This window comes from Mus pahari, chromosome 12, assembly GCF_900095145.1.
Source record: "Mus pahari chromosome 12, PAHARI_EIJ_v1.1, whole genome shotgun sequence".
Lineage (NCBI taxonomy): Eukaryota > Metazoa > Chordata > Mammalia > Rodentia > Muridae > Mus > Mus pahari.
The window spans coordinates 32,860,980-32,886,993 of record NC_034601.1 but is presented as its reverse complement, the minus strand read 5'-3'; the positions used below and the strand labels follow the sequence as shown (position 1 = coordinate 32,886,993).

General features: G+C 42.1%; 1 protein-coding gene across 1 annotated transcript; it reads right to left on the bottom strand.

Annotated features, from left to right (window-relative positions):
• Window positions 1–4,458: 4,458 nt before the first annotated feature.
• Window positions 4,459–21,467, bottom strand: Lrrc58 (leucine rich repeat containing 58). Its single transcript, XM_021209489.2, has 4 exons — window positions 20,905–21,467; window positions 12,967–13,095; window positions 11,548–11,825; window positions 4,459–10,107 (listed from the first exon to the last, which is right to left on the bottom strand). Exons 1-4 carry the CDS (start codon window positions 21,387–21,389, stop codon window positions 9,899–9,901), a joined length of 1,101 nt encoding a protein of 366 aa, XP_021065148.1. The 5' UTR covers window positions 21,390–21,467; the 3' UTR covers window positions 4,459–9,898.
• Between the last annotated feature and the right edge of the window lie 4,547 nt (window positions 21,468–26,014).

The following is a 26,014-nucleotide window of genomic DNA, read 5'->3' as shown; positions in this document are numbered from 1 at the left end:
AAAAAAAAAAAAAGAATATAGCCTATAGCTGGGCATTGAGGTGCACATCTTTAATTCCAGCACTCCAGGGGCAGAGGCAAGGCAGATCTGTAGCTGGATCTGGCTACCTCGTGAGTTCTTCTTTATTCCACCCTTTTAACCCCCGAATGCTAGATAGGAGAGAAAAAAAAGGATAGGGGGGAAGGGGGCGACACTATCCTTAGACTACTTCCTGCTGATTAGGGGCTGTGAGTTCCTTGGGGCAAGTTTGGTCTTTGCTGTCAGGATATTTAATTTCCTGTTGTTGTTGTTTCTTCTTTGTGCATTACTACTTAGGAAACAGCAACCAACCAACCTGCATCTTTGGGCCCTAGCATTTATATACTCTGAAGAGTTCCCAGAATTCCAAAGGTCACACACTCACAGAAACTATCTGGCGCCGGCAAAATCACTCTCCTGCTAGAGCACGAGGTAAATCATAGTCAGCTGCTGTGGACAATCTGAAGCAGCCTCACATTCCACATCTGGGATCAAAAATGAAAGCACATTCTTGTAATATTTTTATATTTTTAAAGAAACCCAAATTCTCACAACACAGATCTCTGAGTTTGAGGCCAGCCTGGTCTACTGAGTGCCAGGAAAGCCAGGGCTACACAAAGAGAGAAACCCTGTCTTAAAAAAAAATTAACGTGTGCGCACACACACACACACACACACACATGATTGCTGTGTATATGCAGGTGAGGTTAGGGCAGGCACAAGATAAGGCTAGAGCCTGTGACTGGGCAGTGGAAAAAGGTGGGCTGAGAGTTTGAGAGATGGAACAGATAGGTCAGAGAGGACAGGAGGACAGAGAAGATGGAGGAAGGAGAGAATGAACCTGATCCACGTGGCTTTAAGTAGCCACAGGTAGAGCTATGAATATCATAGAAGGGACAGAATAATATAGGACAATATGTCCAATCCAGGTGGGCAGCTTGTATTAACATCAATTGTTTGTTTCTGAGTTCATTGTGTGGGCGTTTCATGGATCGAGAATTTACTGATACAAATCTGACTGATAATTTACAAGCCTCTGGAGTTTTGATTTTACTGTGTTAGGGGATTTGTGACAGCTAGCCACAGGGGGTGGAGGACTGGGAATGTGAGCAGGTTCCACAGCAAGCAAACCGCAAGTTGGGTGGCTGCCACATGGAGACCATGGGGGCAGGGAGGCCACATTACTAGAGCACAGCTGGCAATAGTGTGGATTGTTTTTTATTACATGCTACACACACACACACACACACACACACACACACACACACACGTATGTGTGTTTATGAGTATTTTGCCTGGTGCTCATGTAGGCCAGAAGAGGAGGCATGATCCACTGGAACAGTAATTACAGTTATGAGCCACCATATTGATGCTAGGAATCAAATCTGGGTCCTGTCTAAGAGCAGCAAATGATCTTAACCACTGAACCAGCTCTTCAGTTCCTATTTACCCAAGTCTTAAGGTGGTATTACTGTTCTGATTTAAACAGTAAAAGAATCATATGGTTTCACAGAGCTAAAAGAAGTGAAGGCAAAAACTAGGCATAAAGTTTTAGTTGAACTTTTCTTACTGTTGCCCTGTCATGGTGGGTTAACTACAATGTCCTCCAGGCAGACATACTTCCTGTTTCTTGGAATATTATATGGCTTCAAAGTAGCACATAATTTTTATCTGCAACCATTATAACTAGTGCATGGCTTGACAAGGTTTTTCTCACAAGGAAAGGTCACCTGCCTTATGGTTAGAACCTGAACATTTTTAATTATATGTATGGGCATGTGTGCTTGTGTGTGGATACTTACATGTGAATACAGATGTTTGAGGCCAGAAGCTGCCTGAGGTGGGTATTGGCCATTGAACTCATGTCCTCTGGAAGAGCAGAGAACATTCTTAACTGTTGAGCCATCCCTCCAGCCCCTAAAATATTTTTTGATAGATGCATTCTAGTGCTAGCTCTGTCCATGTATGGGGAACTTAGGCAAATCACTTCATTACTCTCTCAAGAAACACCTTAGTCTCTCAGCCTCAAGTCGTCACAAGGGGATTTTGCCAAATCATTATCTGTCATCCTTGCTAGGCAACCAAATCGCTTAAGGTGAATGTGTATTTGGGGATTAGGATTAAATTGTTCTAAGGATGAGGTCCTGCATACTCCTACGCTCTCCTCTACAATTATCAAACCTTAGGTTTATAAACCTAAGAACATCTGCCCAGAGCAAACCCCCTTTCTCCCTGAGAAAGAGATGATAAACTCACCTGCTTAGATGGACAGTCTAGTAATTACCAGTTTAGATTTCCTCACAGAGCAATATTCAGGGGCTTACGACTTGATCTGTTGGCTGACTGCTCGTTTACCACAGGGAAGACTGGGCTTTTGATTGGTTACACTCAATTTAAGAATGTAAGCAGCTGAGTTCTCTTTTCACAAAGTTTAGATCTTTAGTTCAACTATTCCTAGTATTAGCTCAGTGTTAGGATTAAAAGAAGTGAGCTTTTCATTCTTTGTAGTTATCCAGATGTTTCCTCTTCTCTAAGGTCTCCCATCAGACTTCAAATCGTGATTACATTGAGATATAGTGTAGCCAGCAATCACTTCCAAAGTGGTAGCCCAATGAGATTATAGTTTCCTACCAAAGCATATAAAACGAAGCAGTACTCTATAGTGGGACTGTGTTTACTTGGGAATCTTGAAGCTTAAGACCGTGAAAAAGTCATATGGATACATATTATCTGGTAACCCACTTAAACAAGAGACTGAAGGGAGATAGCCTGCATAGCTTGATAATGCAACTCCTAGAACCAGTGACAGGCGTGGGATACCTCTGTAAGAATCGGTCTGTAAGGCTCTCAAAACAATACAGGTTCTTGTCAGTTCTCTTGGTTGTTTACTAGAATTAGAGGTGACTTCAAGGCCAGCCTGATCTACATGGCAAATTCCACTCCAGTCAGTGTTGTACAGTGAGACTTTGTCTCAAAAACAAAAATAAAGCTATTGCACACTTTGGTTGGGAGCCAGAAAACAAACCCAAACCAAGCTGGAAACTTCCTCCCTTATGGGTAGCTTTCAAAGAATAGGAATGTACAAAGTAAGCCGCTGGGAGTTACAAGTTAACCTATTGTGAATCTTATGAGCTACAAAACCAACATTCCAGGTAACACCTGCCACCTGCGCAATAACAGCATGGCTGTCCTGGGAACTATCAACCTCCACATTGTACTTGAGGCCTGCTCCATAGGAGTGACACCCATGTCAACAGTTCATGCCTGGCTGGTCACAGGCCCAAGTTGTATTAGGGTAGGGTAAGACGGGTAAGACTTACTACTGCTAACTAAATTGACATAGTACCAAACTACCTTCTAAATACATTTATTCCAAAAACTCTCAGCTTTAGAGTCCTCTCAGTGAACAGAGGTCAATGAAGACTAACAGCTGCTCAAAGTGCTCAGAACAAGTGGTGATTGGGTGCCTGACATTTATAACAGTCTAAGGCTCAGGGATGACTGCCTAAGAGGTGGGTGGGAAAAATGTACGAGCAGGACAAGAGGAAAAAGGCTGTCAAGTGCCAACTTATAGACATGATGCACCTCCCCTTGCAATTATGAACTCAATAGCAGCTATTACTTGCCCTGAGCCAAGGCTGGCCCTGTCAACTTGCACGGGGCCCTACTTACTGCCAAACTAGCTGTAACTGGTAAGACTTGAGGCATCGTTTTTTCCAGTTTTGTACCTACTGCTGAGTCTACCATGGGTATCTCTAAATGCATGGTGTGCCCACATGGTCACAGCCAGCCTTGGTTAAACTCAGTGGAATTCTCAAAGGAAGGTGAGAAAGACTTTTAGGGAAGTTGCAGCTAGGCAGGGAGAGGGGATCAAACCAGGGTAGATGAGTGTTATAGTATGCATCAGTGTATGAAACTGTCAAGAACAAAAAAGGGTCTGTTGATTTTAAGCACCCCCTCTCCCCAAGTGAGCACACTTAGCTTCTAGCTCCTCAGTACTAAGGCAAGCTAATGTGTTGCTGTTGGGAGTGACTGTTGTTATGGATGGGACAGAGCTAACACACCCCTGAATGTTTGGGCCATCTGATTTTATTGAATGTCACCAGTTCTAAGAAGTGGGGCAGTTTTATCCAGGACAGTAGAGGCCAGAATGGTTTTTTCCTCATCCCTCCAGTTCCTAGACCTGTTTTTGTAAGGTGGCTTTTCTATGTAGCAACCAGTGATCCACTGAGCTGCTCTCATTTCCACAAATCTGAAACATTAGCTGCTTTGCAAATATTGTCTTTCCCAGCCACTGCTTGCCCCAGCTCACAGCCAACTGAAAACACTCTTCTACATTCTGCAATTCAGAACATACAGTTCTAAGAAGAGCAGTGTGAAGTGTGGGATCAATATACTGTGACTAACCCTGGCTGCAAGATGACCGGACCAAGAAGGAACTCTCAGAAGAACACACTGTATCTTTATTTTCTCTTTTATCTAGTACATACAATAAATGCTAAAACACACTTAATGTTTGGGGTTGTGTATTCAATAAATTCAATAAACAGATAAGCAGTGATACAGCAAATACAAGCATTATAAGGATTTTTTTAAAAGTAAATGTCTGTTTAAAATAAAATGTTGTTACAAAAGCCAGAATTGGATTCTAATAAAACAAGGCACAATGTTTAAGGCAAAATTTATGAAGAAAGAATATAAAGTTAATATAAGATTATATTTTTAAATATCCTTTGGGGGAAGAGGCACAAGAATTTAAAATAGCTTAAACATTCTTTTTAGAATATTAGCCATAATAAAGTAAAATAAATTTGATACAATAGGACTATATTTTTTCCAGAAAACAAACTCTACTGTTGAATCATATTTTTGAGCTACATTTTAATTATGTTTATACTTATACAGATATTTCTAATACACAGACTTTTATAAGTACAGAAAATTAAGATGTCAGAGCATACGTAATGATTTGACCAAAGTAAAAGGTAACATCTTTCCAGCATCTTTTGTTGCTTTTGAAACCCACAATTTTCAAAAGCTAAGACCTGTTATTTAAAAAGTTTTTCCCATTATGTTTTTGCTTATCACACACACAAAGTGGGCTGAGAATGTGACACACCTCAACAAGTCTAGACTTGCCAGAAAGTGACTAGTGAGTTAACACTGTTTCTCACAACAGCAGTGCTGACCATGTAAACTGCACAGTGACTCTCTTAACCATCCTCGTACACAAAACCAACCAACTTAGTTACGGCTCCAATGCCAGCAAGCAGCAATGCCCACTCATCTAAGACTCCTCCAGCTAGAGTTTTAAATAATACAATTATATTCAATTTATTTATGGCCGAAAGAATCAAGTATATTCTGATGAATGCAGATAGTTTTCTGCATGTAAGTAGCCTTCATTAAGCCACTAAATTCAATACAGACATGAGACTGCACATTATGTCACTCACTGAGACTGACTGAAGTAAAAGCCTGACAGCACCCATAAAACTGCCTTCTAAATGTCAAACTTTGTGAGTTAGTGGAATGCTTACTTCAATCCTTTGTAAATACAGATCACAAAAAATATAAAAAGAATGGAGATTTTTATTCATATTAAACTACCCCCTTTTTAAGCTATACGAAAACTGTTGCTGAAACATGCTAGACCTCAGTAACAATATTTTCATAAGATGATGGAACTTCTCTTATCCTTCGTGGTAGCATATACAGTTTAAATAAACTACTATATAAAAGATACACCGTTTGACTGGGGGATGGGGTAGTAGTGGTGGGGCTCCATCCTTGATTCTGGAGGGCTCTGATCTTCTGGCACAGCGTGATTAAGATTCCCTCCCCAGAGTTCCTATACACACAGTGGGCCCTGTTATGGGCAGAGGAACCTCTCAGGAGCAGTCTTTCTCCCTCAAGTCAAATACGCATCATATAGCTATTGCCGACAATTTATCATGTAATTTCTTTCCCACACTAAGGGCGAAATGGAAGATGTAGGCACTTTCAGACCACAAAGGACACGATGCCTACTGTACTATTAAAAAGATCACACTATGACAGAATATAAAACCACACACTACTGAGTTAATGTCACATAACATTATATGCCTAATGTATAACTAGTGAAGGCTAAATAAACACTTCTTTTTAACTGGTATAGAACTATGTGCTAAAGGTCATGCTGCCTAAAAACCTACACAGCACCTTCACTGTGTTATATGCCCAGTCTAACTTAAAAACTCAATTATTTTGCACTAAACAAAGAGCAATACTTATAATAAAATGTCTACTTTTAGATGAAAGGCAAATCATTTAGGTAAAGGCACTTAAAAACTAAATGCAGCTAAATAATCTTACACATATATGTTTACAGGTAAAGTTATATCTACAAGCACTCATGTGGAAATATGTTTGTAAATAGCTACTACTAAATACTTGATTTGTAGTTTTAACAAAACACAATGTAAAGGTAAACATTAACCAAGGCCACCTGCTGTATTATAACCACCAGGTCAAGGGGGGACTGCTCTCCAACTCTAGGAAGAGCAAGGCTGAAGAAAGCCTACAGCTTGCTGGCTCCTTTATAAGGAGTGATGTGAACAGCTTCCCAGCAGTAGGATCCAACGTAATAATTAATAATAATAATAAAGTTAGTGATAAGATTTTAAGGTAACAATTCATTGTTACTCTGCAGGGACTTATTGGCTCAGGGATTTGCCTGGGTATTATTTCTCTTTCCCTATCCCATGTTGCTTTTAAAAGATTTGCTTCATCTAGCACTCCAAACAGCCTCTTCTTGACTCTTCATTTAAACCCAGTATTTCAGCGTCTGATAGAACTGGTCTGCAGGGACATGCTGCATTACTAAGGGTTAACCTTTACTTTTATTTACATCACCCCAAAATGTCACATATTTCAAGTACAATTTATAATGAATGTTCATTTTTAATATTGGCAATAAAATTTTAATACAAGATTTTTAGACCAAGAGGCACCTTTGGCATGTTGTAAAGTAAAATATTGAGCAGGGTATGTGGTATTCCCAGCAGCTGGGAAGCTGAGGCAAGAGTTACCATAAGCAAGTTCAAGGCTAGCCTGGGCTACACAGCCGGGCCCTGTCTCAGAAAATAAAATAACTGTATAATAAAAATTAGACCTTGCTGATTCTGAAAGTCTATGCATTCATTAGCTAGATAAACATGCAACTCATAACTCATGAGGCCGACTACCATTTAACAGTCTGCTGACTTCAGATGATCGTCTTCTAGATGGCCAATTCCTATCACACTAAGCTGATATCTAATCATCAGTTTAAAAAAAATATGAAAAAGAAAAAAATTAAGAAATCACTAGCAACTTCTGTAAAAGATAGGGTCAAAGATGAGTTTTAAAAAATGTAAAAGCTAACTGCAGATTTCAAGCGACCCGTGCCAGGCATGAACTGTAGCTTGCTTAACATGCACCAGGCTCTCTACCTATCCCCAGCATCCCCACCCCAGCCAAAGACAGCTGCACACTGACCCGGCATGCTGCTCATAGACTAACTATACACATAAAAAACCACAATAAACACTTTGTTGAAAGAACACCATAGGATACATCTATATGGCACAGGCTAGAAACTACCTCTGGCTGGAGTATTTAAAACTATAAAAGAAGAAATGATACACTTGCTTTCTAGGAGGCTAGAAAGGGTACATATGGTTAAATGCACTATTTACAAGGCTATTTACAAGTAATTCCTAAAAGGCTACTCAAACTATTACTTAAGTCAAAATGACTATCAATCAAGAAAGTACAAGTATTTAATCCAGAAGAATGTGGTCCCATCAATTTGAGCATTTTCCGAGAAAATGCTCAGTGTTGCTTAACTAAATGATCTAATTACAAAGCATTTACAAGTCATCTTTGCTTTTCCCAACCTTGCAATCTGCAGCTTACAGATGCTTACTTGGTGAAAGAAACAAAGACTTTATATTTTCTATCATACAATTACATTAGCAGTAGAAACATCACTTCTATAAACAGGAAGAAAATTTCTAAATCAAAAAGAAAAAAAAAATCTTACTACACTATTCCGAGGGAAAGGTAAGGGGACTCACTATAGCAGCGTTTCACAACTGCAGCCACGAAACTCTTGTGTTTCATGACGTAATACACACACATACAAACCCTGAATTACCCTAGAACCTACTAATATAGTCTACTAAAATAATATATACAAGAAACCTAACACACAAATACTCTGAGCATACAGCTGGCTTCTAATAAAGCTCTGTAAGAGACCACCTGATGCCCTAATGCCATCGGAAACTACTTTTGGCACTTACCAACTAGGCTTCCTGTTATTACAGGTTGGTTAATGATCAGCAGTGAGAGTTACAGATTTTTTAATGTTAGCTTATACTTTTAGTATTTTTTAATTGCCTAATCAACTAGTTAGTACAATTTATTAATTTCCAATGACAATAATTTGTGTTACTATTTTTCTTCCACACCTTAAGGATACAATGTATTTAATGTTTTCTTAATACTTTTTTCAGTGTTCAATGATTATGCTAGTTCTGTGAACTGCTCTACTGTGGATGAACATAATGGGCTCTGCTTCACTCTCACGTTTATGCAGTTGTAGTTGTTCTTTTAAATGGAGAGGAAGTCATGGTTTAGTAACAATGAGGAACAAAGGAGACACACTTGATGGTAAAATCCACCCCCAGCCACACTGAGACAAGTTTTCATGTTTGTAGCCCAGGTTGGCCTCACATTTACTATGAAGTCAAGTAACTTTGAAGTCCTGATCTTCTGCCTCTACCTCCCAAGTGCTGGTCTGGAGGTGTGCACAACTATGTCCACCTTTCACTCATTTATTCCAATATTGTAAAGCAGGTATTCTTAGACTACTTGTCATCTAGATTTTTTTTGGTCCAAAATTATTATTCTGCCTTTTGGTGAATAGACAGATCAAGACTTTAGCCTTTCATTAAGTGTGAAAGCTGTTTACTTAGAAGAGATCATTGCAGTAAACAAAAATGAAGTTAAGATGGACATAGAAACAGATGGTGGTGTACACCTGTAATCTCAGCAACTAGGGAGGTGGAGGACCTCCTAGAATTGCCACCTGGAAGATAAGGTCTCCCATCTGGTGGATCTCTGAGTTCCAGGCCCTCAGAACCCAGGTGTTAGCTATACAATTGTTCAACTAATTGGTTAAAGTACATTTCCAAGTGTTTTACAGTGTCAGGTTGTAGGTTGCTCTGAAATAATTTCTATAATAGGCTTCCATAATCTTGCTAGGATTAAGGCACTATAACATATCACTGCTAGATTACGTAAAGTTAGTAACAATCACACAAAACAAGAGCTGGTTTAATATTCCATTTAAAAGTTATAGTCCTTACTGTCCAGTTAGTTGGTCAGAAAGGCTTTCAATAGTCCAGGAGAAGAACACAAGGAGAAGGCTCATTTTATGTATAGTGTTCAGCATAAACCAGAACAACCCAGGTAACAGAACTGTGATGACCTCTTTATTCAACGCAGTTGTCCCAGGCGATACCACTTCCAGCTGATTACAGGCATGACTGTTCTTCAGAATGAACCATTCTGTGAGTGGTTCTTCAAAGACTTACAGGAAAATTGTGACCGATCAGCTGAATTTTGAACTGCCATTCACAATAAATTACACTCAAAGAATCTAAACAGGGAACTGGACTCATTCCTGCCGAATGTGTAGACAGAATGCAAAACCTTTCTTTCACATCATGGCAAGTCTTACACGGACACTCTAGATGAAAACGCTCAGGTCTCTAATCAACTTCAAGACCCATTTCCTTTTCAGTCATTTCTGTTTAGTGTTTTGATAATTTTCAATATCCACTGCTGCTCAACCAAGAAGGACTTTCTGCATTCTGTGTGCAGCAACACTGGCTTCATCTTCTGAGTCGGATTCACTCTGGGAGGTGGAGCTATGTGAGGCAGAGCTGCAGGGGGAGGAGCACTCTGGAGAGCACAGATAGTGCATGAGGGGGAGACGGTACTTCCCACAGAAGTCCACAAACTTAATTTGTCTGACACAACAGTCAAAATAGACTCCTAGAGGAAAGAAGAATATAAGAAGTTAGTAAAGTTCAACAGCCATAGTTTTTAAAACCCCTTTCCAGCATTTTGGAGATATATTACATATAAACTCTCTTTAGGACTCTTAAGTATTACAACAGTTCCTTCTAATAGAGCAGCACAGAGAAATAACGGAAGATCTTCCAGGTGGCAATCTGACCGCTAAGAGAACACCCGGAAGGCCCGAGAGATGGCTCAGCAGATAAAGGTGCTCTGCCAAGCCTGACAAATGGAGCTGGTCCCTAGAATCTATGAGGGGAGGAGGAAAGAACGAACTTTTGCAACCTTTCTTTGTTCACTGTGACACAATTCATTCATACTCTTAATCATGCTTTAGAAAACAAGAAAAACGGCAAGACAATGTATCTGAAAGGAGCCAGCTGAGAAAGGACAGGGCACTGTTTATTCAGCATATTTTTCTCTGGGTTACTTGGGGGCCAGTATCTGTCAAGAGACCACAGGATGTGCAAAGTGCCCTTATTCTACATCCCCCCCCCCCAATTGCTAGCACTATCCTACAGTCAGACTAAAAAGCACTTCCTTTAGTAATGATTAAGTAACTACCATACAAGAATTTTCAGAAAGGGAAGTAACTGTTATATGCATTCTTATCTTTTGGGAAATCAAGGTCACTTATAGCCCAGGCAGCCTATAAAACTCTAGCCTGGCCTTGAACTCCTGACCCTCTTGCCTCCACCTCTTCCAAGGAAGGGCTTAGGATCAATACACATGCACCATGACTGGGAGAGCAAAACTAACAGAAACAAAATGTCATCTCACATTTATGCAGGCTCTGTATCTCCACGCTGCAAAGCTGATGATCTCATTTAGTTCACACAAATCAAATACCCTTTAACTCAGTGCTCCTGAACTATGGCCCTACAGTGAAGTAGAGCTACAGCTAGAGCTAAGAGGAAAGCAAAGGTTGTGGTTGCTGGGATTCGAACTCTGGACCTTTGGAAGAGCAGTCGGGTGCTCTTACCCACTGAGCCATCTCACCAGCCCAATTTTGCTACTGTTATGAGTTGTAACGTAAAAATCTATATGCCATCCCAGTGGGTGGGTGAGAAGCACCGACTAGTGGAACATAACACAATAAATAGTGAACCTTCAAATACACATGGACAGCAGCCAAACATTTTAAAATTAAGACTTTGTATTTCCTTTCATTTTGCCATAATTAATTTTATCATAATATTCCAAGACAATATGAAATTTCCAGGGTGAAAGTGCCTTTTTAAAGCTAAAATTAGTGTGAAATTAATTTTTAAGGAAGGAAGAAGCTGAGGAGACAAAGCATCTTACTTTCTATTAACTGCCTCCCTGTGAAAGAAGCCTTAGCTAATTAAAACAATACAACATCAAAATTGACAAACAGCTAAGTGAGTGACGAAGGCCAACCCCAGGTCAACTTACCACCGCACTTTGGGTTTGGACAGTTGCTGGCCGAACCCAAGTATCTAAGAAGATTCCCAGGAAGGTCATAGGGAGTGTAAGAAATACTTCGGATCTTAATGGTCCTCGCAGCTAATTCCAGAAGAGTCGGAGGATCATATGTTAAATCTCTAACAAAACGAACAACCAACGGGTTTCCTCGTAAACTCAGCTCTTCCAGGTGGATGAGATCAAGGATCTCCCGAGGCAGGTATGTCAGCAAGTTATTGTGCAGACTGAGGGACCGGAGCGAGTGCAGCCTAGAGTGAATGCCACGCAGAAATCAAAGGCCATGGACAGGTAACACAGCAGAAAGTCACACTGACATACACTTCTATATGCACAGACATGTCTGTGTGCGTATACAGGCTCTGAGCTTCCCATATGAATTAACGATTAGGATTAAGGTCAATAAATGAAAAATTAAGTATCTAAAACCAGCTCAGAATACAGTTTTTAAAATGCTATCAAAGACTATCCCTCTGGGATCTTAAGAGTACTGAAAACATTTATAAAGTATTCTGTGTCCTAGCTGAGCTAAACGATAGATTTAAAGACACCAGAGGACCTATTATATCACTTATACAATAAAAAATATTTTATGTATACTGTGAATAATGATCCTTCTCATTACAAAGTCATACCGGGACAGGAATGCTTAAGATCAAATACAAATTGTCAAGTTCCACAAGACCCAAGGAAAGCTATGTCAAATGACTACTCCATTTTTTGCGAGCATGCTCCCCACTCCCTCTCCTTACCCTCCAGTACCAAGAAGAAAACTGAATGATTGGGCCAGTCAGGAGAGCCTGGGCCTTGCAGGCACAAGGACTCAAGTTCAATTGTGAAAATGCCAGTTAAAAAAATAAAAAAGTGAGGTGTGGTGCACACTTGTAATCCCAGCACTGAGGAGCCAGTTCCCTGAGGCCTTCTGGTAAATTCCAAGCCAATGAGATACCTCCTCCTCCATCTCAAAGGAAACAAATGGAACCCAGGGCATTATCAGGCCTCCACATGCAAGTGAACACGAGCATACACACTTGTACCTGTGTGTGCTCATATGCACAAACGTACGCACGCACAAACACACACACACACACACACACTAGCGCACACATACACAGCTGAGCAAATATTTTGAAGAATAATAAACCAGAGCATTTAAAAGCAAAACTGAAAATTATTCAGCTCATAACAAATTGCAGGGCTATTAATTACAACTTTTTTGAGACTACCTATTTTTCTTTTCCATTTAAATTGAGATCTTACTGTGTAGTCCAAGTTCGTCTTGAACGTCAGGTTTCCCTGTTTCACCTCCCTAGTGCTGAGATTACTGGCATATTTTAATTCCTCTCAGTGGTTCCTAACCACAGATGTCTGTCTACGGCCAAGACTACTCACTGTGAGAGCTGGGGAGGCACACTTTGGATCTTGTTGTCACATAACACCAAGTAATTCAGAGAAGGCAGATTTGCTAATTCTGGCGGTATTTCTTTAATGAAGTTTCCTCCAAGGTATAAACATTCTAAACTGCAAAAGCAAAATGTTAAAAAGTGAATAAATACAAACTGGTCAAGATACTCCATTATCTCTACTATAATAGACACAGTACATCTCCTCACTCACCAAATGTCTTACTCAGGATGTGCTATGTGCCAGGCAGTGTCCAGAAAAGAGAATGTAATCCCCAGGGATCTTATACTGTTATCTTACCAGATAAGACACTGCATGATTAAACTACCAAACAAGAGGGACAATTCAAACACACTGACAAAGAATAATAAGCGTCATAGCAGCTCTCACTGGAAAAGCTGCCCAAGTGCTTGAGTTCAGATGGGCTATGAACCTTGCCCTTCAGATGGAGAGAAAGAGAAAATATTCTGGATAGAGGAGGGGGCTTTAAGATTCTATGGGCACATCTGTAAATAAGAGTTTTTCCTGAAGACTCCAGACAAGGCTGGAGTCACCAGGTTACAGGTTCCCTCAGAGTCCATGCTGGCATGCTTATGGTAGACGCATTCACAAACTGGCAACACGGAAACTAAAAGTCCTGCTCACCCTCCTTAAAAGGGCAGAAGCTCATATCCAAGTTTCTATATTTTTTCTTTGTTCTTACTATAGCAAGTACATTCTTCAGACGCCACCGGTACATACCATGAAGTTTCCAGGCAATCCTGGTTTACTTCACGGAATACCATCTTACACATTCTGTAACACCGTTCCCTGATGACTGTAGCAAGGCTGCTATTGAAAGGTGTCTTCGGGGAGGTGGTAGTCAGCTCTTACAATATAATAAAAATAAACAAAATATACACACACAGTGTATTTGGAACATTTTCACTATCACTTTGGTTTTGCTATTCTTCTCAGAACTATCACACTTTTAAGAAGATTTTCAAACAACACATAAGTAAAATAAAACAACAGCTTTAAAGTGGGAAAAAGGCTACTACACTAGTATCCAAAATAGGAATTATCTCATGGGCACCCTTTGCATGTGTATGTGTGCGTATGTGCATGTGTGTGGAAGCCAGAGTGGACGTGAGTGTCCTTCTCAGTCTCCATCTACCTTACACGGGAGGCAGCCCCCCTCTCCCCTACCCCAGTCCAGACCTGCTTTGGTGACTCTATCTCCACCTTCAACCATACCCCTTGCCAACATTTTAATTTTTAAAAAACAATTTGACAGTATGGAAAAGGTACCAATCTGTACTTTCCATCTACAAGACCTGCAGTTTTCTAAATAGTGAAATTTAGTATCTATCATCCTTCTGTTGTTCTTGGTCATGTGTACATCCTCAAAGCATTTCGTTTCCATACCATTTGCTGGTTTTCTCATGGGTTAGACAATTTCCATTACTTTGTTGAAAGCTTTGCTGTTAAATATGTGTTCTGCATAGTTTTGTTTCTTTGGGGCCTACTCTTACTTGTCTTTATATGTATTACAAGAATTCAAGCTGACTTTCTTTGTAAAAGGAGCCATTCCAAAGCTTTAGTTTGTCATTTGCCATCTTTCCGGATGCTAGTCTCCGGTATGACCACACGTTCCCTTCAGGTTTCTGCCGATACACAAAAGCTACACTGCAGACAGTCAAGCTGCTGACTCCTAAAACTTCATTTTGGAGTGTTACTTAACTCACATAAAGCATTTTTTTCTTTGTTCCTTTAAATCATTTTGCTTTGAAATCCACTTCCTCTGATTATCAATCCCCTTCCAGCTTTTGTTGCTGTGGTTAGCATTTGTATTGTTCAATTCTACTACTTCCTGGCATGAAGTTGCTCTGGTCTCCCATGTGTTCATTTTGTGAATGCTTGGCTCCCAGCTGGAGGAAGTGGGTCACTAGTGGCAGAGCACTGAGGGTACCACTCAGTCCCTGGTTCCTGCCGCTGACCATGTGTAGCCTCCTCCACACAGTACTCCTTGAACCGCGCTGCTCCCTGTGCCCTCCACCACAAGAACTCAGGCAGTTCTCCCTCAGTTACTTCAGTCAGGAATTCTGTTACAGTGAAATAAAAACAATAATCAAGGCAACTACTAAGTAAGTAATAGGCAGGTAGGAATACCGAGTAGATAAGCTCCCCGAGATGAGGGAGTAGAGGAAGGCAGGGACCAGGGACTGGGTACCACCTTCAAAGGCCCATTCAGGTTTTGGATGGGGCAATGCAAGATTTCATGATAGTCAGAATGGGCTGTAACTTAAAAGTTACAAAATATTTATTTCTAGAATTTTGCATGTAATATTTCTGGGCCACAGCTAATGGTGAGTAATTGAAACCCAGAAAAGACATATCATAAGTTGGTGTGGGAGACTACTGTATATTTTTTCTAAGAATTTTAATTGATTTTTTTTCATAAATGTCCATTTTAAAACTTTTCTTGTTGCTTCATTGAAAAGTTCCTTTCTTGCCTTCTGAGTTAGAAAACGCACTTCAAGTCCTTTACTGGTAGCTAATCACAGTAGATATTTCCTCAGATATAACCACTCCCATTTATTATATTTCATCTGCCTTTTATAAGCTCACCTTCTTTATTTGCTACGTGGTGTCTTCAATGGTATATTCTTTTCTATTTCTGATTATGTAAAGCTTTTCAAGTAGTGCCCACTATCCCCTTTAGACACAGTTATATACAGAAAATGCTTTTTGCTTCTTCAGTTTAATAGGTATATATATATATATATATATATATATGCACTCCATATTATATCTCTAGTTAAAATGGGATTAAAGTGGAAAAGGAATTCACAGATGTAGAAAACAAATACTACACACTACAAAAAAATAGGCTTCTTGAAGTAATATCCCTAATACTTTATCTTCAAATGCTATCTCCTTAAACATGATTCAGTAGTAGTTACAGAAAGAGATGAAAGAATTTATTCATTTTATACTTCCAGTGACAGTCTATTACTGAGGGAAGTCAGGGCAAGAGTTGGAGACAGGAACTGAAATAGAGGCCGGGGGGGGGGGAATGCTGCTTATTGGCGCTCTCTCTCTCTCTCTCTCTCTCTCTCTCTCTCTCTCTCTCTCTCTCTCAGTAAGCTGGTATTTTGACATTTATTAAAAGGATGCTATGGGTTAGTAGAAACAGAAAAGAACCGATGCAGCTTGCTTTCTTAAGCTGACCCAGGGCGGCCAGTCCCAGAGGTGGCATTACCCAGTGAGCTGGGTCCTCCCACATCAATCATCAATTAAGAAAACAGTGGACAGGACAGTTTTCTGAGAATATTTTCTCAATTGCGATTCCCTCTTTCCAAATGATTCTATCTGTGCCAATATGCAATAAAACTGGCCAGCAGAATACCTCAGCATACCAGAAAATAAATAGTTTGCTTTTTTTTTTTTTTAGTTGTGGTCAATGGGGTCCCAGAAATCTCTAAATATTACAGCTACTGTGAGTGCTTTTGATTATCCTCCAGATCCTGATGGTAAGATTGAATTGCTGAAGACACTATAGATCCGAATCATAAAACATGGTGAAATCAAATGGGCACTGCCCAGGAAGCTTCATCTACTGGCTAGCTAGAAGGCGCTCTGTATGACAGCAGAGAAAAGTAATCTCGGCCAGTGGTAAACCTTTCAAGCTACAGCGTCTGAGTGTGAATCTGCCCACAGATGCAACAGTGGCATGGTGCGACGTTCTGACTGGATTTAAGGCCTTTTCCATAAAATCAAACCCATATTTGCTATTGTTAACGAGGCAAAACAACCTGTAGTTATGTCAGAGGCACTAATGGAAAAGTAGTATTATTCTTGTAAATGGATTTGTATTAAAAGGACTCCTAATGACTTACTGCTATATACAGATTAGTGTATCTCTCAATTATAACCAGATTCTACTTCTTCTTGAAGTAAACAGAAATTAATACTGAGCCCCACAACTGGTTGACATTCAGAGAATAAAAGACCGAGGAGTGTTAAGCCCTAAATTGGATATCCATTTTTACATACATAGCTCGTCAAGGCTTAGGAATCGTCAAGTAAGATGGGGTAGAAAGAATCTCAAGAGCTAGACAGAGGTGGTGAATAACTTCAAGGAAGCAGAATTTTCTAGACAAGAGAGGATCACTCCACATACAAATTCACAGCAATTGTGACCTATAAAGGTTCAATGCACACGGAATCCCAGCATGGAGTGGAGGAGGTGGGCTCCAAGTCCCACCATTAACTGAGTTACAGGCATTTGATAGCTGCAGGGATGGGGAGTCAGTTTGATTTAATGGTGTAACCCCCAGTGGGTCAACCATACTCCAGAGCAAGCCCAACAACCAAGAGGAGCCAGGCAACACAAATATTGAATTTGGTAGGTTTAAAAGAAAAAAAAAAACAACAACAAAAAACAAACAAAATGAGAGAGAACCCAGAAGTTGGGTGGATCCAGAGGAGTGGACCTGGGAAGGGAGGGAGACCACTATCAAAATGAAATGAAAGGAGGTCCGCCCACAAATCTGAGACAAAAATGTAAAAGGGGAGGAGTTTTTACTTAACTTTTGGCACACCCTGCTCTGATCTTGTTGAGTTATGCCTTCCCTAAGCTGTCCATCGCGGACAGCTCTAACATCCCAGGGATTAACTTTTAGCTTTTGGCCACAATCCTCCTGTCTTTATCTTTCATAACCACATTAAAAAGAGACCAAGAAAAGGTCACCAAGAAAGAAGACATTGAAGGGGGTGGGTGGGAAAGGATTCATGAAACTCAGTTGGCTCAGACTTAGTCTCCAAATGGATGCCATACAACCAATTACTCAAGATTTGCTGCTCAGGGAGTAATAAATTGATCTTTTACTCAATTAGTTTCTGAACTGAGAGGGATAAAACCTAAGTTCATTAGAAGGAATGTCAAAGTGTGACCTACTCCTACCTATCCGCACTGCAAAACAAAGATGTTTGCCTACACAAAAGCCACATACCTACATTTATTTGCTGATAAATCCTATATGAACAGAATTTATATTCATAATATCCTCACTTACTTCAGGGGAATGAAATCAATCATAAAAATAAACAAGAGTTCTGTTCCAGCACCCATTTACTTGTTTTTTTGAAAGTAATTTTTATTTTTATTTTTGCCACTAAGGGAAGGATCAACAAGTGCAAAGATGTCATCTGAGACCTCCAGGAGACCCGGAGAGGCCAGTGACACACGCATCCAAGACTTGTTATTCCTCCCTGGGATGTGACTAGTGGACACTGGGAGTTTCTGCGGCCCATACATGCTGTGTAATTTTTAAAAACTGTTCTCTTAACTGTTCTTTACAAGGACACTCTTCTTCATGTGCCAAAATAGTCAACCTGACTCAAGCAGTGGCTCTTGGCAGGCACGTGGGAGGCCACGCAGTCCACCCTCAGCAGCAGGGAGGGAGGGAGGGAGCAGTCAGCACACTACAGCACCCAGTACATGTCAGGCTGGAAAAGTTACACAGACTCTGGAAGAACATGATGTTCAAGGGGGTTCAAGTGACTGTAACACCACCTCTCCATTTCCCACCATTAATGAACTATTTCAGAATAGTTAGCAGTCTTTGGGAACTAAAAATCACTGAACTCTACTGTGGCCTTGATCTGGCGTCAAGCAACTCATTCACACAAAATCTCAACTTCCTCATCCTTGAAAAGAAGGAAATGAACTAGGCCATGGTCAAAGCTGCTTCTTTCTTTAGGAGTACAATTCTGAAATGAGCCTTTTGGCCTACATCCGAGTAGAATTCATTATCTACATCTTTGCTGATTCCTATTAGTAGAGAAATAAAGCACACGCCTGAATAACAAGAAAAATCATGAAGCAAAAACTCTCATAATATATCAAGTCAAAAACATAGTGACTAACAGCCACTGTTATGTAGCTGTTGTCAGTACAGAAATCAGGTCAACCAGGTATAAATAGCCTGACCCAATTCTCTGAATTGTGTATTTCCCAGAACAGAAGCCTAGACACTCAAGTCCTAGCCCTAGCTGGCCACTGTGGAAAATTCTTGAATTTGGCATCAGAGACCCCAGAATTCAAATCCAGTTCTACTTAATAGGTTTGTGATCTTGAGAGAGACCTCATTTCTCTGAGCCCTTTTCTCTTCCTCTAAAAATGGAGAGTTCCTCATCTAGAATCATTGACAATACTCTCCCTGGGCTGCTCCTAATATACTGGATTGTGGCGCACGCCTTTGATCCCAGCACTTGGGAGGCAGAGGCAGGCAGATTTCTGAGTTTGAGGCCAGCCTGGTCTACAGAGTGAGTTCCAGGACAGCGAGGGCTACACGGAGAGACCCTGTCTCAAAAAACCAAAACAACAACAACAAACAAAAAAAAAATAATAAAAATATATACTTGATTGAAATGAAAAATGACATGTTAAATCAAGAGGAACCTTACCTGCCCTATATCCTACCTTTCCCTGGCACTCTTATTGTAGGTTACTGTCATTTCTAGTCTACCACAATGGCCTCCTAACCAGCCCCCAAATTCCCTCACCTTCAGCCTCTTGCCACTCCACAGGAACAAGATGTGTGCACTCAGAATACAACCCACCCTCTATGGAAGTCTTCAAGATGTGGCACCCTCTGAGTGGCCCCTGTATTTTGCAATGATCATCTTCCAGCAGTCCTTCTTGCTCCTGGACTTCCACATACACTCTTCTTTTTACTTGGATTGGTCCCAATTGCTCACACTCTAATCTTCACTGTTTCTCCCTTAAAAAGGCTGACTCAAATGGCACTTACTCAAGAACCAAAATAGGTCAAGTCCCTGTTATTCTAGCTCACGGTATTAGCCCCAGAACTTAGGGAAATTTCGGGTCACATCAAGTCCTTTGTAAACATCTACCGAGGCGCAAATCAAGGGACACTGTGTCCAGATGCCTCATTTGGCAAACAGGAAGTGCTAAGTGACCAGCGGAAGGGTGAGATGTGAAGAAAAAGTCTTATTCCTGGGTCAATGTTTTCCCTGTAAACTCAAAGGTTCTTTCTGGCTCCACCTTCATTTAACTTGGCTAATCCAATTAAAGGAGATGAAAAATATTTAACAAGTGGAAGATGCTTTCAACTCCCCTGCAGGGCACCTTAGAGCACTTCTATTATCCTCTCTGTACCTCCTCACTACAGTACACTACTGACTAAGCTACTAGGAGAGACAGACAATTCCTGTAAAGAAGGAATTACATTCAGTAACATAGATACAATGGTATGGTGGGGTGCGTGACACATAGAGGAAGCACAGTGTGGCTCTAATTGTCCTGGGAACAGTTTTTTGTTTTGTTTTGTTTTTGAATTACAGAAAAGACTCCTAAGATAAAAATTTGAAATGTGAATAGTTCTTCAGGGTCAAAGGAAGCTCGGCGTGAAGTGGTTTTGTACCCAACCCCACCCAATACAATTTAGTGAACGACAAGCTGCCTTTCTGGGGGGAGGGGTGCAGAAGTAGGTCAGCACCTCCTACGCCACGTGAAATGCCACTTTGATGCAAACGCATGGAGAGTCACTGAAGACTTAACCAGTAAGAAATCGCCAACCTCTGTTAACCGGTGTCCATTTGGCTCAGTCTTGTCCGGACTCTTAAGAAATAAGGCGAAGTCCGGCTCAGTGGCGCATGTCTTTTAGCCCCAGATTTGGGAGGTAGAGGCAGGCGGAGCTCTGAGAGCCCGAGGCTAGCCTGGTCTCCACAAGGAATTCCAGAGTTCCTTGGGGGCGCGCGGGGGGAGGGGGCGCGGTGCCTCGAAGACCTGCGACAGGCCAAACACAACCCAAAGGCTACCAGCCACCCAACCTCGGTCAGACGCTACGGGCGGCGATGGCTCGCCACGGGTCCCCCTCCCCGGCTCCCCAAGTCCCGGGCCTGGAGGCCGCTCACCTCCTCAAGTTCTCGATCTCGGCGGGGATGCTCTGCAGCTGGTTGCCGCCCAGGCTGAGGGTCTGGAGGGCGCGCAGCTCCAGCAGCGAGGCGGGCAGCTCCTGGAAGCAGTTGCCGCTCAGGTTGAGCACTTGGAGGCTGCGGCAGAGCGGAGACTGGGCCAGGCCCTTGGGCAGCGAGCCGGGGCCGCCGAGCCGGTTGTTCCTGGCCAGCAGCGTGCGCAGGCCGCTGAGCGTCAGCAGCTCGGGTCCCAGCGCCGTGAGCGCGTTACCGCTCACGTCCAGGAGCTGGAGGTGCGGGAAGCCGCCGCCCAGCGCCCGCGGCAGCGACGTCAGGCGGTTGTAGGGCAGCAGCAGCCGCAGCAGCGCCTCGCGCGCGCCGCGCCGCTCCTCGGCGCGCGCCTCCAGCTCCGACTCCAGCGCCTCGGCCGACACGCTGAGGCGGGACCAGTTGAGTTCGGCCTCCCCGAGCGCGGCCTCCTCCATCCCGCCGGAGCCCGGGCCCGCGAGCCGAGGCGGCGCGCCCCGGAACCTGAAGCGAGGGCCGCGTCGGAAGTGGCGCGGCGCGGCGCAGCGCAGCGCAGCGCAGCGCGGCCCGGGCGCTCACCCCCCGCGCGCCCGCCGAGTCACGCGATGGTCGGCGCCGGGGTGCGCGCGCCGCTCCGGGGACCGGGCTCCGCCTCTCGTGGCGCACGGCGCGGCGTCCGCTGCGCACAAGCCGAGGCCTGCCTGGCGCTCCCGGGGACCGTGTGGGGCAGCTGTGCTTGCTTGGGTGTCGCGGGGCTCACTGGGCGAGCCGGAGGCCTGAGGCTCCCCGGAGCGGGCAGCTCGTCCTTTATAGTGTGGCACCCGGTGGTGGCCTTGGCCGCCAGAGTAAACAGCTTCGGGGCTGATGATCCCGCCCGAGGGCCTGCGCGTCACCGGGTGCCGCCTCCTTTGTTCTCACTTGAGGGATCCAGAGAGAGTAGCCATGATGGGAACGTAGCCTGAGAATTTAATGTCTTCAGGAGAACAGTGCTTGGTGGCCCCACGCCTCTCGTTCCCGCTCTGAAATGTAGAGGCAGCCGTACTGAGTCTGAGACCCGCCTGACCTACATAGCGAGTCCCAGGCTAGCCAGGGCTACACGGTGAAGAACAAAGGCGTCTTCCGAAGCTAAAGCCAAAGTCGGAGATGGCCGTCGCCCCCGCTGGAAAGCTTGCTTAAAGACCTTCCCTGATTGCCTGTCGTCTTTTAAAGCATTGTCTAACAAGCGAGTTCCAAGACAGCCACATCTATGCAGTGAAACCTTGTCTGGAAACAAAAACAAAAACAACAAAAAGCACCATTGTAAAAGTAGTGAGTGTCGAATAAGAACTTGGCCCACGTCAATCACTCCTGTGGGCTTTGGTCCCTTGGGGATGGGAATGAGCTTGGGAGTTGGATATAGGAGGTCCCTCGATTTGATCTAGCTTACACCGAGCTCAGATGGAGAAAGCGAGTGAGAACTAGATAGAATTTAACTGGGAAATTCTTGACTGTGGCTCTAATACACTAATTCCAGTAGATGTATTTTCATCCCGATCCCATTTCAAGTTCAATCTTTTCTGAGATTTCATTTTGTAATTTTAAAGTCATTAGTGGAAATGAGAGAAAAACTTAGTTTCTTACCGAGCTTAAATACAAGGAAGTTAAAAGGTTATGTAGTAACCAGTGGGATTAAATTGCCTTTTTCCTTAAAAAACAAAAACATAATCTCATGTACTCAGTCCTGAAGATGAGAGACGTCATGCTACTTCACAACTAAGCTTTATGGTTGAGTTGTCATGTCTGTTAGTTTAACAATCTATGAGTGGAATTTTAAAAATGTGTGCCAGACATAGTGGTACCTGCTTTTAATCCCAACACTCAGGAGGCAGAGGTGGGAGTATCTCTGGGAATGCCAGCGTTATCTATATAGTGTTAGGACTGTCAGGGTAACAAAAAAGAAACCATGTCTAAAAAAAAAAAAAAAAAAAGAAAATCTGCAAGTGTCTTGAAGACATCTGATTTGGAAGTTTCTTTTTTAAAATGGACCTTATTTCAGATCAACCTAATATTCTAGAAGAAGCCCTACTGTGATCAAGAATATTTAATGCTTTAAAAATGTGTACACTTGGTAAAACAACAAACAGTAGCAATGTCAAACGAGGAAAAAAAAAAACATGATTAAGAAAAAGAGCTAACCTGTGTAAACATCAGGTAATAGGGGAAAGATGATCTCAAGAATAGAAACTGAAGCTATGCAGAAAGTCCTGAGTGGGACAGAAACTCCTTTTTAAGTAAACAGTGAAGGAAAGAGGGTAGAAAATGGAACTGTAGCAAAAAAAAATGGGCAAACTGACAAAATTTAGAGTCTACTGCTTGAAGAGCTATAGTATGACCTACTTTAATAAAGGTTTGTGCTATCCATATCTGTTTGCTGAGTTTAGGATAGATGGAAGCAGATCATCGAACAGAAACTGTCTTGTAAAAGTTGGACATGGTACTATTTTTGAAGCTATAACAAGAAAACTATCTATCAATAACAAGAAAACTATTAATATCAATAACAAGAAAACTGTCAATATCAATGTAAACAGTGTATCTCCTCATCCAGAATAGGCTCCCAGGCAAAGAAAAGCTCTTTATTTCCATTTTTCAATGCATGCCCTTATAGTCAACTCCTTACCATTCATTGCAGGCATGATTTGTTTATAATTAATTGTGTGTGTGTGTGTGTGTGTGTGTGTGTGTGTGTGTGTGTGTGTGTGTGTGATTTTTTGAGACAGGGTTTCTCTGTGTAGCCCTGGCTGCCCTGGAACTCACTCTGTAGACCAGGCTGGCCTCAATCTCAGAATTCCACCTGCCTCTGCCTCCCAAGTGCTGGGATTAAAGGTGTGCGCCACCACTGCCCGACTATAATTACCTTTTATGCAAGTGTGATAAGTCATGTGGTTCTTCACAGCTTGCTTGTACATGCGTATCATTGTGGCTTTGCCTCTTCAATCCACCCTCACTCTCCCTTGCCACCCAGCCCTTCCCCCCAGACCTTCTGCTTTCGTGTTATGTACACAGACGTCCTGCACATGAGGGGTGCAGCATTTGTTTTCTTCTCCTTACCCCTTCCTGTCATACCAAATCCTTCTTCCTTCCACTCAGTCCCTTTTCTGCACATGCACACACATACCACACCACACCGCACACACACATACACCTATATATGTATCTTTTCTACATATGGAGAAAGATAGATTTTAAAATCTATATTAATGTATGTGAGAAAATGTGGGACATTTATCTTTCCAAATTCGATTTATTTACCTTTACATGGTGATCTCTAGTCTATGCATTTTTGCAGGTGTAAATTTCTTTCAGATAATTTTCACTGATTGAACTAATGCATCTGACTTGCCTGGTTGATACTCTCTCTCTCTCTCTCTCTCTCTCTCTCTCTCTCTCTCTCTCTCTCTCTCTCTCTCTCTCTCTTTCTCTTTTCTTTTTAGTGATTAGGTTGGGTGGAAAGGTCCCTGAGAGGAGCTGAGAGGAACGTCTTCCTTTGTGATTGTATCTCCAGTCCCCACAGCACCTCAGCTTCTGAGTAGTAGTCTATTTATAAATGTTTTTAATTAAAAGCAGACATCTATTAAGCATCTTCATTTATCAGGAACTTGACATTTAATTTTATTTTCTGCATCAGATAAATTACAGTTTGGTCCCATTTTAGAGGAAGAGGAAACGTAAGCTGAGAGTAAATATCTTGTATGACATAAATAGTGACAGGCATTGTAGAAATTTAGTGTTACGTCTGTGTGACTCCAAAGTCCATGACCTTTAAATTACGACACACCGCTTCATTGAACCTAGTCTCGTGTGCCTTTCCCCTCCTTATTCAGAATGATAAGATTTTTTAAATAGTGACTAGACAGGATTTCAAAAGGCATCTACCTATACTTATGGCATTTCAAAATTATTGTGACTATTAGAATCATAGGGAGTTTGCTGAGATTGGGAATTCCGTGCGTACCAGACGCCAGCCAGAGTAGACTGTCAAGTTGGCAAGCACCTAACTGAAAACAAAATTTGAGGTGCTATGCTTTTGTTCTGTGACCCTACTTCAGGACCACAATTGATCAGAGAGGCCATCTGTAGACTGCCTGGAAGCTCATCATTTGTATGACCCTGACTGAATGAAGACTATCAGAAGTGTGGACGTGAGTGTATGTGTGCGATTCTCATTCCCTCTTAGGAATTTAGCCTGAGGAAGCCAGGGGAAACCCATGGAAGCAGACTAGAGAGAAAGACAGAGAGTTCCAGCAATGTTGGAAGCAGACTAGAGAGAGACATAGAGAGTTCCAGCAATGTTTGCCGGCCGTGAAACCTGTGTGCCAAGACCACTGCCTGTCAGATGAAGGCCCAGTGCTCAGATTGGAACACAGGGTTTTGACTTATTTCCCCTGCAGAATCCCTTTCATTTCGGTTTATCTACACGTCCCTAGGATAGATCAAGCTGCTTTCATCTTCCTATCACTGTAGTTAAAATTTTAAAACAGCTCAGTGACTCAGGGCCAGGCATGCTGGTGTATTACTTTAGTCCCAGCACTCGGGAGGCAGAGGCAGGTTTGGGAACAGCCAACTGTACATATTGGGTTCTAGGCTGGCCAGGGCTACATAGTGACCCTGTCCAAACAAACAAGCCCAGAGCAGTAACTGCCTGTTGAGACAAAAACTAAAGGTAGGTAAAGCTTGATTTGAGTAATTCCTTTTATTTTTTAATTATCATTTTTAGTAAGTGTACAAAAGTAACTCTTTCCTCACGATGGCATGCATAATCCTTGTACTTATCTGGAGACTCTAGTGTTTGAGTACATCCTAAGATGTCAGCCTCTGTATTTCCAGGGGCTCAAAGTAAGTCTTCAGATAGTTAAACCTCAACCAGTTTAGTTAGCAGCAGCTCGTCTTCGGCTTTAGTTTGTTCTTGCTGGAGGACTGATAGATAGAATGGTCTCCTGTATGCCTTTCCTCAAACAGGCTTCACTATTGATGGATGGACTCTCTTTATTTTGAAAACCCAGGTAATAACATGATCTTTTTGCATGTGAGTATCTTTGGCTGA